The following is a 12111-nucleotide window of genomic DNA, read 5'->3' as shown; positions in this document are numbered from 1 at the left end:
TGTTTTATATTACATTTTTATAAGAGTATGCATCTCTATTAATAAGACTGATACCAGTAGCTGCATTTAAGGCTTTACTTACATTAGTTCGGTATCAGCAGCATTTTCTAGCAAATTCCATCCCTAGAAAAATATTAACTGCACATACCTTATTGAAGGAAAACCTGCACGCCATTCCCTCTCTGAAGTTACCTCAATCCTCAGAATATGTGAGAACAGCCATGGATCTTAGTTACTTCTGCTAAGATCATAGAAAACGCAGGCAGATTCTTCTTCTAAATACTGCCTGAGATAAACAGTACACTCCGGCACCATTTAAAAATAAACTTTTGATTGAAGAATAAACTAAGTATAAAACACCACACTCCTCTTACGACCTCCATCTTGGTTGAGGCTTGCAAGAGAATGACTGGATATGACAGTTAGGGGAGGAGCTATATAGCAGCTCTGCTGTGGGTGATCCTATTGCAACTTCCTGTTGGGAAGGAGAATATCCCATAAGTAATGGATGATCCGTGGACACTTAACAAGAGAAATGAGAGAGAGAGAGAGAGAGAGAGAGAGAGAGAGAGAGAGAGAGAAGGGGGTGGGGAATGAGAATTGAGAGAGTGACAGGAAGTAGAGAGAGAAAGCGAAGAGCAAGAGACATAAGTAGGGAAAAACAAGAGAAAGATCAGAAAAGGTAAAGTAAGGAGGAAAACAACATATAGAGAGGGAAGGGAAAAAAAGTGTTAGAAGTTGATAAAAAGAGGAGACAGTGATTGGCAAAGAGATGAGTGGGTGGAGGGAGGTTTGGGAAATTAAGAGCAGGGTCCAACAACACAGAATGCAATAACCAACATTAGTCTAAAGTCACTAAAGAGCCCATAGGGAGCACAGTTGCCTCGCATCCAGTACACACCTTACTAATCTCCCAGCTGTCACCTCAATCACAATCAGTACACACCTTACTAATCTCCCAGCTGTCACCTCAATCACAACCAGTACTCACCTTACTAATCTCCCAGCTGTCACCTCAATCACAACCAGTACTCACATTAATAGTCGCCCAGCTGTCACCTCAATCAAAACCAGTACTCACCTTACTAGTCTCCTAGCTGTCACCTCAATCACAACCATTACTCACCTTACTAATCTCCTAGCTGTCACCTCAATCACAACCAGTACTCACCTTACTAATCTCCCAGCTGTCACCTCAATCACAACCAGAACTCACCTTACTAATCTCCCAGCTGTCACCTCAATCACAATCAGTACACACCTTACTAGTCTCACCGCTGTCACCTCAATCACAACCAGTACTCACCTTACTAGTCTCCTAGCTGTCACCTCAATCACAACCAGTACACACCTTACTAGTCTCCTAGCTGTCACCTCAATCACAACCAGTACTCACCTTACTAATCTCCCAGCTGTCACCTCAATCACAATCAGTACACACCTTACTAATCTCCCTGCTGTCACCACAATCACAATCAGTACTCACCTTACTAATCTCCCAGCTGTCACCTCAATCACAACCAGTACTCACATTAATAGTCGCCCAGCTGTCACCTCAATCACAACCAGTACTCACCTTACTAGTCTCCCAGCTGTCACCTCAATCACAACCAGTACTCACCTTACTAGTTACCAGCTGTCACTACAACCAGTACTCACATTACTAATCTCCCAGCTGTCACCTCAATCACAACCAGTACACACTTTACTAGTCCCCTAGCTGTCACCTCAATCACAACAAGTGCTCACCTTACTAGTCTCACCGCTGTCACCTCAACCACAACCAGTACACACCTTACTAGTCTCACCGCTGTCACCTCAATCACAACCAGTACTCACCTTACTAGTCTCCTAGCTGTCACTTCAATCACAACCAGTACACACCTTACTAGTCTCCCAGCTGTCACCTCAATCACAACCAGTACTCACCTTACTAATCTCCCAGCTGTCACCTCAATCACAATCAGTACACACCTTACTAATCTCCCAGCTGTCACCTCAATCACAATCAGTACACACCTTACTAATCTCCCAGCTGTCACCTCAATCACAACCAGTACTCACATTAATAGTCGCCCAGCTGTCACCTCAATCACAACCAGTACTCACCTTACTAGTCTCCCAGCTGTCACCTCAATCACAACCAGTACTCACCTTACTAGTCTCCCAGCTGTCACATCAATCACAACCAGTACTCACCTTACTAGTCTCCCAGCTGTCACATCAATCACAACCAGTACTCACCTTAGTAGTCTCCCAGCTGTCACATCAATCACAACCAGTACTCACCTTACCTAGTCTCCCAGCTGTCACCTCAATCACAACCAGTACTCTCCTTACTAGTCTCCCAGCTGTCACCTCAATCACAACCAGTACTCACCTTACTAGTCTCACCGCTGTCACCTCAACCACAACCAGTACACACCTTACTAGTCTCACGCTGTCACCTCAATCACAACCAGTACTCACCTTACTAGTCTCACCGCTGTCACCTCAATCACAACCAGTACTCACCTTACTAGTGTCCCAGCTGCCACAACAACAATTAAGAGCAGGGTCCAACAACACAGAATGCAATAACCAACATTAGTCTAAAGTCACTAAAGAGCCCATAGGGAGCACAGTTGCCTCGCATCCAGTACACACCTTACTAATCTCCCAGCTGTCACCTCAATCACAATCAGTACACACCTTACTAATCTCCCAGCTGTCACCTCAATCACAACCAGTACTCACCTTACTAATCTCCCAGCTGTCACCTCAATCACAACCAGTACTCACATTAATAGTCGCCCAGCTGTCACCTCAATCAAAACCAGTACTCACCTTACTAGTCTCCTAGCTGTCACCTCAATCACAACCATTACTCACCTTACTAATCTCCTAGCTGTCACCTCAATCACAACCAGTACTCACCTTACTAATCTCCCAGCTGTCACCTCAATCACAACCAGAACTCACCTTACTAATCTCCCAGCTGTCACCTCAATCACAATCAGTACACACCTTACTAGTCTCACCGCTGTCACCTCAATCACAACCAGTACTCACCTTACTAGTCTCCTAGCTGTCACCTCAATCACAACCAGTACACACCTTACTAGTCTCCTAGCTGTCACCTCAATCACAACCAGTACTCACCTTACTAATCTCCCAGCTGTCACCTCAATCACAATCAGTACACACCTTACTAATCTCCCTGCTGTCACCACAATCACAATCAGCAATCACCTTACTAATCTCCCAGCTGTCACCTCAATCACAACCAGTACTCACATTAATAGTCGCCCAGCTGTCACCTCAATCACAACCAGTACTCACCTTACTAGTCTCCCAGCTGTCACCTCAATCACAACCAGTACTCACCTTACTAGTTACCAGCTGTCACTACAACCAGTACTCACATTACTAATCTCCCAGCTGTCACCTCAATCACAACCAGTACACACTTTACTAGTCCCCTAGCTGTCACCTCAATCACAACAAGTGCTCACCTTACTAGTCTCACCGCTGTCACCTCAACCACAACCAGTACACACCTTACTAGTCTCACCGCTGTCACCTCAATCACAACCAGTACTCACCTTACTAGTCTCCTAGCTGTCACTTCAATCACAACCAGTACACACCTTACTAGTCTCCCAGCTGTCACCTCAATCACAACCAGTACTCACCTTACTAATCTCCCAGCTGTCACCTCAATCACAATCAGTACACACCTTACTAATCTCCCAGCTGTCACCTCAATCACAATCAGTACACACCTTACTAATCTCCCAGCTGTCACCTCAATCACAACCAGTACTCACATTAATAGTCGCCCAGCTGTCACCTCAATCACAACCAGTACTCACCTTACTAGTCTCCCAGCTGTCACCTCAATCACAACCAGTACTCACCTTACTAGTCTCCCAGCTGTCACATCAATCACAACCAGTACTCACCTTACTAGTCTCCCAGCTGTCACATCAATCACAACCAGTACTCACCTTAGTAGTCTCCCAGCTGTCACATCAATCACAACCAGTACTCACCTTACCTAGTCTCCCAGCTGTCACCTCAATCACAACCAGTACTCTCCTTACTAGTCTCCCAGCTGTCACCTCAATCACAACCAGTACTCACCTTACTAGTCTCACCGCTGTCACCTCAACCACAACCAGTACACACCTTACTAGTCTCACGCTGTCACCTCAATCACAACCAGTACTCACCTTACTAGTCTCACCGCTGTCACCTCAATCACAACCAGTACTCACCTTACTAGTGTCCCAGCTGCCACAACAACCAGTACTCACCTTACTAGTCTCACCGCTGTCACCTCAATCACAACCAGTACTCGCCTTACTAGTCTCCCAGTTGTCACCTCAATCACAACCAGTACTCACCTTACTAGTCTCCCAGCTGTCACCTCAATCACAACCAGTACTCACCTTAATATTTACCGAGCTGTCAACACAACCAGTACTCACCTTACTAGTCTCCCAGCTGTCACCTCAATCACAACCAGTACTCACCTTACTAGTCTCCTAGCTGTCACCTCAATCACAACCAGTACTCACCTTACTAGTCTCCTAGCTGTCACCTCAATCACAACCAGTACTCACCTTATTAGTCTCCCAGCTGTCACCACAACCAGTACTCACCTTACTAGTCTCACTGCTGTCACCTCAATCTCAACCAGTACTCGCCTTACTAGTCTCCCAGCTGTCACCTCAATCACAACCAGTACTCACCTTACTAGTCTCCCAGCTTTCACCTCAATCACAACCAGTACTCACCTTACTAGTCTCCCAGCTGTCACCTCAATCACAACCAGTACTCACCTTACTAGTCTCCTAGCTGTCACCTCAATCACAACCAGTACTCACCTTACTAGTCTCCCAGCTGTCACTTCAATTACAACCAGTACTCACCTTACTAGTCTCCCAGCTGTCACCTCAATCACAACCAGTACTCACCTTACTAGTCTCCCAGCTGTCACCTCAATCACAACCAGTAATCACCTTACTAGTCTCACAGCTGTCACCACAACCAGTACTCACCTTACTAGTCTCCCAGCTGTCACCACAACCAGTACTCACTTTACTAGTCTCCCAGCTGTCACCACAACCAGTACTCACCTTACTAGTCTCCCAGCTGTCACCACAGCCAGTAATCACCTTACTAGTCTCCCAGCTGTCACCTCAATCACAACCAGTACTCACCTTACTAGTCTCCCAGCTGTCACCTCAATCACAACCAGTACTCACCTTACTAGTCTCCCAGCTGTCACCACAACCAGTACTCACCTTACTAAACTCCCAGCTGTCACCACAACCAGTACTCACCTTACTAATCTCACTGCTGTCACCTCAATCTCAACCAGTACTCACCTTATTAGTCTCCCAGCTGTCACCTCAATCACAACCAGTACTCACCTTACTAGTCTCCCAGCTATCACCACAACCAGTACTCAGCTTATTAGTCTCACCGCTGTCACCTCAATCACAACCAGTACTCACCTTACCTAGTCTCCCAGCTGTCACCTCAATCACAACCAGTACTCACCTTACTAGTCTCCCAGCTGTCACCTCAATCACAACCAGTACTCACCTTATTAGTCTCCCAGCTATCACCTCAATCACAACCAGTACTCACCTTACCTAGTCTCCCAGCTGTCACCTCAATCACAAACAGTACACACCTTACTAGTCTCCCAGCTGTCACCACAACCAGTACTCACCTTACTAGTCTCACCGCTGTCACCTCAATCACAACCAGTACTCACCTTACTAGTCTCACCGCTGTCACCTCAATCACAACCAGTACTCACCTTACTAGTCTCCCAGCTGCCACCACAACCAGTACTCACCTTACTAGTCTCACCGCTGTCACCTCAATCACAACCAGTACTCACCCTACTAGTCTCCCAGCTGTCACTTCAATCACAACCAGTACTCACCTTATTAGTCTCACCGCTGTCACCTCAATCACAACCAGTACTCACCTTACCTAGTCTCCCAGCCGTCACCTCAATCACAACTAGTACTCACCTTACTAGTCCCCCAGCTGTCAACACAACCAGTACTCACCTTACTAGTCTCCCAGCTGTCACCACAACCAGTACTCACCTTACTAGTCTCACCGCTGTCACCTCAATTACAACCAGTACTCACCTTACTAGTCTCCCAGCTGTCACATCAATCACAACTAGTACTCACCTTACTAGTCCCCCAGCTGTCAACACAACCAGTACTCACCTTACTAGTCTCCCAGCTGTCACCACAACCAGTACTCACCTTACTAGTCTCACCGCTGTCACCTCAATCACAACCAGTACTCACCTTCTTAGTCTCACCGCTGTCACCTCAATCACAACCTGTACTCACCTTACTAGTCTCCCAGCTGTCACCTCAATCACAACCAGTACTCACCTTACTAGTCTCCCAGCTGCCACCACAACCAGTACTCACCTTACTAGTCTCACCGCTCTCACCTTAATCACAACCAGTACTCACCTTATTAGTTTCCCAGCTGTCACCTCAATCACAACCAGTACTCACCTTAATAGTCGCCCAGCTGTCACCACAACCAGTACTCACCTTACTAGTCTCCTAGCTGTCACCTCAATCACAACCAGTACTCACCTTACTAGTCTCCTAGCTGTCACCTCAATCACAACCAGTACTCACCTTACTAGTCTCCCAGCTGTCACCTCAATCACAACCAGTACTCACCTTACTAGTCTCCTAGCTGTCACCTCAATCACAACCAGTACTCACCTTACTAGTCTCCTAGCTGTCACCTCAATCACAACCAGTACTCACCTTACTAGTCTCCCAGCTGTCACCTCAATCACAACCAGTACTCACCTTACTAGTCTCCCGGCTGTCATCCAAATCACAACCAGTACTCACCTTACTAGTCTCCCAGCTGTCACCTCAATCACAACCAGTACACACCTTACTAGTCTCCCAGCTGTCACCACAACCAGTACTCACCTTACTAGTCTCCCAGCTGTCACCTCAATCACAACCAGTACTCACCTTACTAGTCTCCCAGCTGTCACCTCAATCACAACCAGTACTCACCTTACTAGTCTCTCAGCTGTCACCACAACCAGTACTCACCTTACTAGTCTCACCGCTGTCACCTCAATCACAACCAGTACTCACTTTACTAGTCTCCCAGCTGTCACCTCAATCACAACCAGTACTCACCTTATTAGTCTCACCGCTGTCACCTCAATCACAACCAGTACTCACCTTACCTAGTCTCCCAGCCGTCACCTCAATCACAACTAGTACTCACCTTACTAGTCCCCCAGCTGTCACCACAACCAGTACTCGCCTTACTAGTCTCACCGCTGTCACCTCAATCACAACCAGTACTCACCTTACTAGTCTCCCAGCTGTCACCTCAATCACAACCAGTACTCACCTTACTAGTCTCCCAGCTGTCACCACAACCAGTACTCACCTTACTAGTCTCACCGCTGTCACCTCAATCACAACCAGTACTCACCTTACTAGTCTCACCGCTGTCACCTCAATCACAACCAGTACTCACCTTATTAGTTTCCCAGCTGTCACCTCAATCACAACCAGTACTCACCTTAATAGTCGCCCAGCTGTCACCTCAATCACAACCAGTACTCACCTTACTAGTCTCCTAGCTGTCACCTCAATCACAACCAGTACTCACCTTACTAGTCTCCTAGCTGTCACCTCAATCACAACCAGTACTCACCTTACTAGTCTCCCAGCTGTCACCTCAATCACAACCAGTACTCACCTTACTAGTCTCCCGGCTGTCATCCAAATCACAACCAGTACTCACCTTATTAGTCTTCCAGCTGTCACCTCAATCACAACCAGTACTCACCTTACTAGTCTCCAAGCTGTCACCTCAATCACAACCAGTACTCACCTTACTAGTCTCCTAGCTGTCACCTCAATCACAACCAGTACTCACCTTATTAGTCTCCCAGCTGTCACCTCAATCACAACCAGTACTCACCTTATTAGTCTTCCAGCTGTCACCTCAATCACAACCAGTACTCACCTTACTAGTCTCCCAGCTGTCACCTCAATCACAACCAGTACTCAGCTTACTAGTCTCCCAGCTGTCACCTCAATCACAACCAGTACTCACCTTAATAGTCGCCCAGCTGTTACCACAACCAGTACTCACCTTACTAGTCTCCCAGCTGTCACCTCAATCGCAACCAGTACTCACCTTACTAGTCTCCCAGCTGTCACCTCAATCACAACCAGTACTCACCTTACTAGTCACCCAGCTGTCACCTCAATCACAACCAGTACTCACCTTACTAGTCTCCCGGCTGTCACCTCAATCACAACCAGTACTCACCTTACTAGTCTCCCAGTTGTCACCTCAATCACAACCAGTACTCACCTTGTCTCCCAGCTGTCACCTCAATCACAACCAGTACTTGCTATGCTCCCCGCTGTCACAATCAGTACTCGCCTTGCTATGCTCCCTGCTGTCACAATCAGTACTCACCTTACTAGTCTCCCAGCTGTCACCTCAATCACAACCAGTACTCAGCTTACTAGTCTCCCAGCTGTCACCTCAATCACAACCAGTACTCACCTTAATAGTCGCCCAGCTGTTACCACAACCAGTACTCACCTTACTAGTCTCACCGCTGTCACCTCAATCACAACCAGTACTCACCTTACTAGTCTCCCAGCTGTCACCTCAATCACAACCAGTACTCACCTTACTAGTCACCCAGCTGTCACCTCAATCACAACCAGTACTCACCTTACTAGTCTCCCGGCTGTCACCTCAATCACAACCAGTACTCACCTTACTAGTCTCCCGGCTGTCACCTCAATCACAACCAGTACTCACCTTACTAGTCTCCCAGTTGTCACCTCAATCACAACCAGTACTCACCTTGTCTCCCAGCTGTCACCTCAATCACAACCAGTACTTGCTATGCTCCCCGCTGTCACAATCAGTACTCGCCTTGCTATGCTCCCTGCTGTCACAACCAGTACTCACCTTACTAGTCTCCCAGCTGTCACCTCAATCACAACCAGTACTCAGCTTACTAGTCTCCCAGCTGTCACCTCAATCACAACCAGTACTCACCTTAATAGTCGCCCAGCTGTTACCACAACCAGTACTCACCTTACTAGTCTCCCAGCTGTCACCTCAATCACAACCAGTACTCACCTTACTAGTCTCCCAGCTGTCACCTCAATCACAACCAGTACTCACCTTACTAGTCACCCAGCTGTCACCTCAATCACAACCAGTACTCACCTTACTAGTCACCCAGCTGTCACCTCAATCACAACCAGTACTCACCTTACTAGTCTCCCGGCTGTCACCTCAATCACAACCAGTACTCACCTTACTAGTCTCCCAGTTGTCACCTCAATCACAACCAGTACTCACCTTGTCTCCCAGCTGTCACCTCAATCACAACCAGTACTTGCTATGCTCCCCGCTGTCACAATCAGTACTCGCCTTGCTATGCTCCCCGCTGTCACAATCAGTACTCGTCTTGCTATGCTCCCCACTGTCACAATCAGTACTCGCCTTGCTATGCTCCCCACTGTCACAATCAGTACTCACCTTGCTATGCTCCCCACTGTCACAATCAGTACTCACCTTGCTATGCTCCCCACTGTCACAATCAGTACTCACCTTGCTATGCTCCCCGCTGTCACAATCAGTACTCACCTTGATATGCTCCCTGCTGTCACAATCAGTACTCGCCTTGCTATGCTCCCCGCTGTTACAATCAGTACTCGCCTTGCTATGCTCCCGGCTGTCACAATCAGTACTCGCCTTGCTATGCTCCCGGCTGTCACAATCAGTACTCGCCTTGCTATGCTCCCGGCTGTCACAATCAGTACTCGCCTTGCTATGCTCCCCGCTGTCACAATCAGTACTCGCCTTGCTATGCTCCCCGCTGTTACAATCAGTACTCGCCTTGCTATGCTCCCGGCTGTCACAATCAGTACTCGCCTTGCTATGCTCCCCACTGTCACAATCAGTACTCGCCTTGCTATGCTCCCCGCTGTTACAATCAGTACTCGCCTTGCTATGCTCCCGGCTGTCACAATCAGTACTCACCTTGCTATGCTCCCCACTGTCACAATCAGTACTCACCTTGCTATGCTCCCCGCTGTCACAATCAGTACTCACCTTGATATGCTCCCTGCTGTCACAATCAGTACTCGCCTTGCTATGCTCCCTGCTGTTACAATCAGTACTCGCCTTGCTATGCTCCCGGCTGTCACAATCAGTACTCACCTTGCTATGCTCCCGGCTGTCACAATCAGTACTCGCCTTGCTATGCTCCCCACTGTCACAATCAGTACTCACCTTGCTATGCTCCCCACTGTCACAATCAGTACTCGCCTTGCTATGCTCCCTGCTGTCACAATCAGTACTCACCTTGCTATGCTCCCCACTGTCACAATCAGTACTCGCCTTGCTATGCTCCCCGCTGTTACAATCAGTACTCACCTTGCTATGCTCCCTGCTGTCACAATCAGTACTCGCCTTGCTATGCTCCCCGCTGTTACAATCAGTACTCGCCTTGCTATGCTCCCGGCTGTCACAATCAGTACTCACCTTGCTATGCTCCCGGCTGTCACAATCAGTACTCGCCTTGTTATGCTCCCCGCTGTCACCCAAATCATCTACACACACATGTCTTAGACTTACATTTCGGTAGAGTTTCTCTGCCAGCTCCCGTACATGCTTCATAATGGCCTTCTGACTGCCCTCTTCATACTGAAGCTTTTTCACATCATAAGCAACGAGCTGTAGGAGAAAAACATAATTTATATCTTACCTGATAAATTCCTTTCTTTCATGGTGATGAGTCCACGATCCATTACTCCTGGGAATTACCTTTAATGCCACTAGGTGGAGGCAAAGATTCGCAAACCTCAGAGCTCTTTATAAACTCTCGCTCCTCTAGGGTAATCAGTAAAATAAATAGAGAAAATGAGGGGGGGGGAGGGTTGTTCCAAAAAAAAAATCAGAGGAGAGGGGAACCCACATCAACCACCCAGCAGCCCAACTGTAACTAAAGGCAACGACTGCGGCATCCAGAACATCTATATAGCAAAAAAGGGCGGCAAACGATCAATTGCACACGCGCACACATGAAAAAACACAACATTTTCCTTAATATCAATTCCCCTTTAATAATAAATATATATCCCTCTAAGCTCAACGAATATATGTGCTAATAAACTAGCGCTACTAAGCTGGCCAAGGCATTCCTAATGGATTCAACCACGAGATACAAATGCCCCCAACACTTACCTCTAAAAGCCTTTAACCTAGTACTGAGAATGTCATCAGTAGAAGATTTGTTAAGCATGTCCTGGAGAAAAGCCAAATAAGTAGGATGTAAGTAGGAAGAATCCTGCACTAAATGTCCAAAAAAAGAATATTTGTATCCCCTTTAAATCAGTTCTGAAGAGGGAAACTTCAGGGTTCTAACCAGGAAACCCTAAAAACGAAAATTATGCTTACCTGATAAATTATTTTCTTTCCTGGCAGGGAGAGTCCACAAATTCTTTCATTACTGTTGGGAAAACCAGACAAAGCTTTAAGTATCCCTCCCACTTCCCTTATTTCCCCAGACATTCAGCCGAGGAAAAAGGAAAAGTAGGAGAAACACTAGGGGTACAAAGGTGCTGGAAGATAAGGAAAAAACTGCCGCCAAAAACAAAAAATAGGGCAGGTTCATGGACTCTCCATGCCAGGAAAGAAAATAATTTATCATCAGGTAAGCATAAATTTTGTTTTCTTTCCAATGGCAGGGAGAGTCCACAAATTCATTTATTACTGTTGGGAATCCAATACCCAAGCTAGAGAGGACAAAGAATGAACAGGGACGGAAAATAAGGCAGATGGACCTAATCTGAAGGCACCACCACTTGAAGCACTTTTCTCCCAAAAGAAGCCTCAGCTGAGGCAAAAACATTAAAACTTGTAAACTTTTAAAAAGGAATGTAAAGAAGAGCAGGTAGCCATCTTACAGATTTGCTCCATAGAAGCTTCAATCTTAAAAGCCTAAGAAGAGGACACTGCACAGGTAGAATGAGCCATAATCCTCTCAGGAGG

General features: G+C 46.9%; 1 protein-coding gene across 1 annotated transcript in view; it reads right to left on the bottom strand.

Annotated features, from left to right (window-relative positions):
* Nucleotides 1–12111, bottom strand: part of SBF1 (SET binding factor 1) — a gene marked incomplete in the record, with an annotated part of 739370 nt that overhangs the window by 419438 nt on the left and 307821 nt on the right. The window contains 1 exon segment of the mRNA XM_053716293.1: nt 10696–10794. Coding sequence (XP_053572268.1) covers nt 10696–10794 — 99 coding nt within the window.

The sequence above is a fragment of the Bombina bombina genome, chromosome 6, assembly GCF_027579735.1.
Source record: "Bombina bombina isolate aBomBom1 chromosome 6, aBomBom1.pri, whole genome shotgun sequence".
Classification (NCBI taxonomy): domain Eukaryota; kingdom Metazoa; phylum Chordata; class Amphibia; order Anura; family Bombinatoridae; genus Bombina; species Bombina bombina.
Note: the sequence above shows the minus strand (reverse complement) of the source record. Positions and strands in the feature narration are given on the sequence as shown.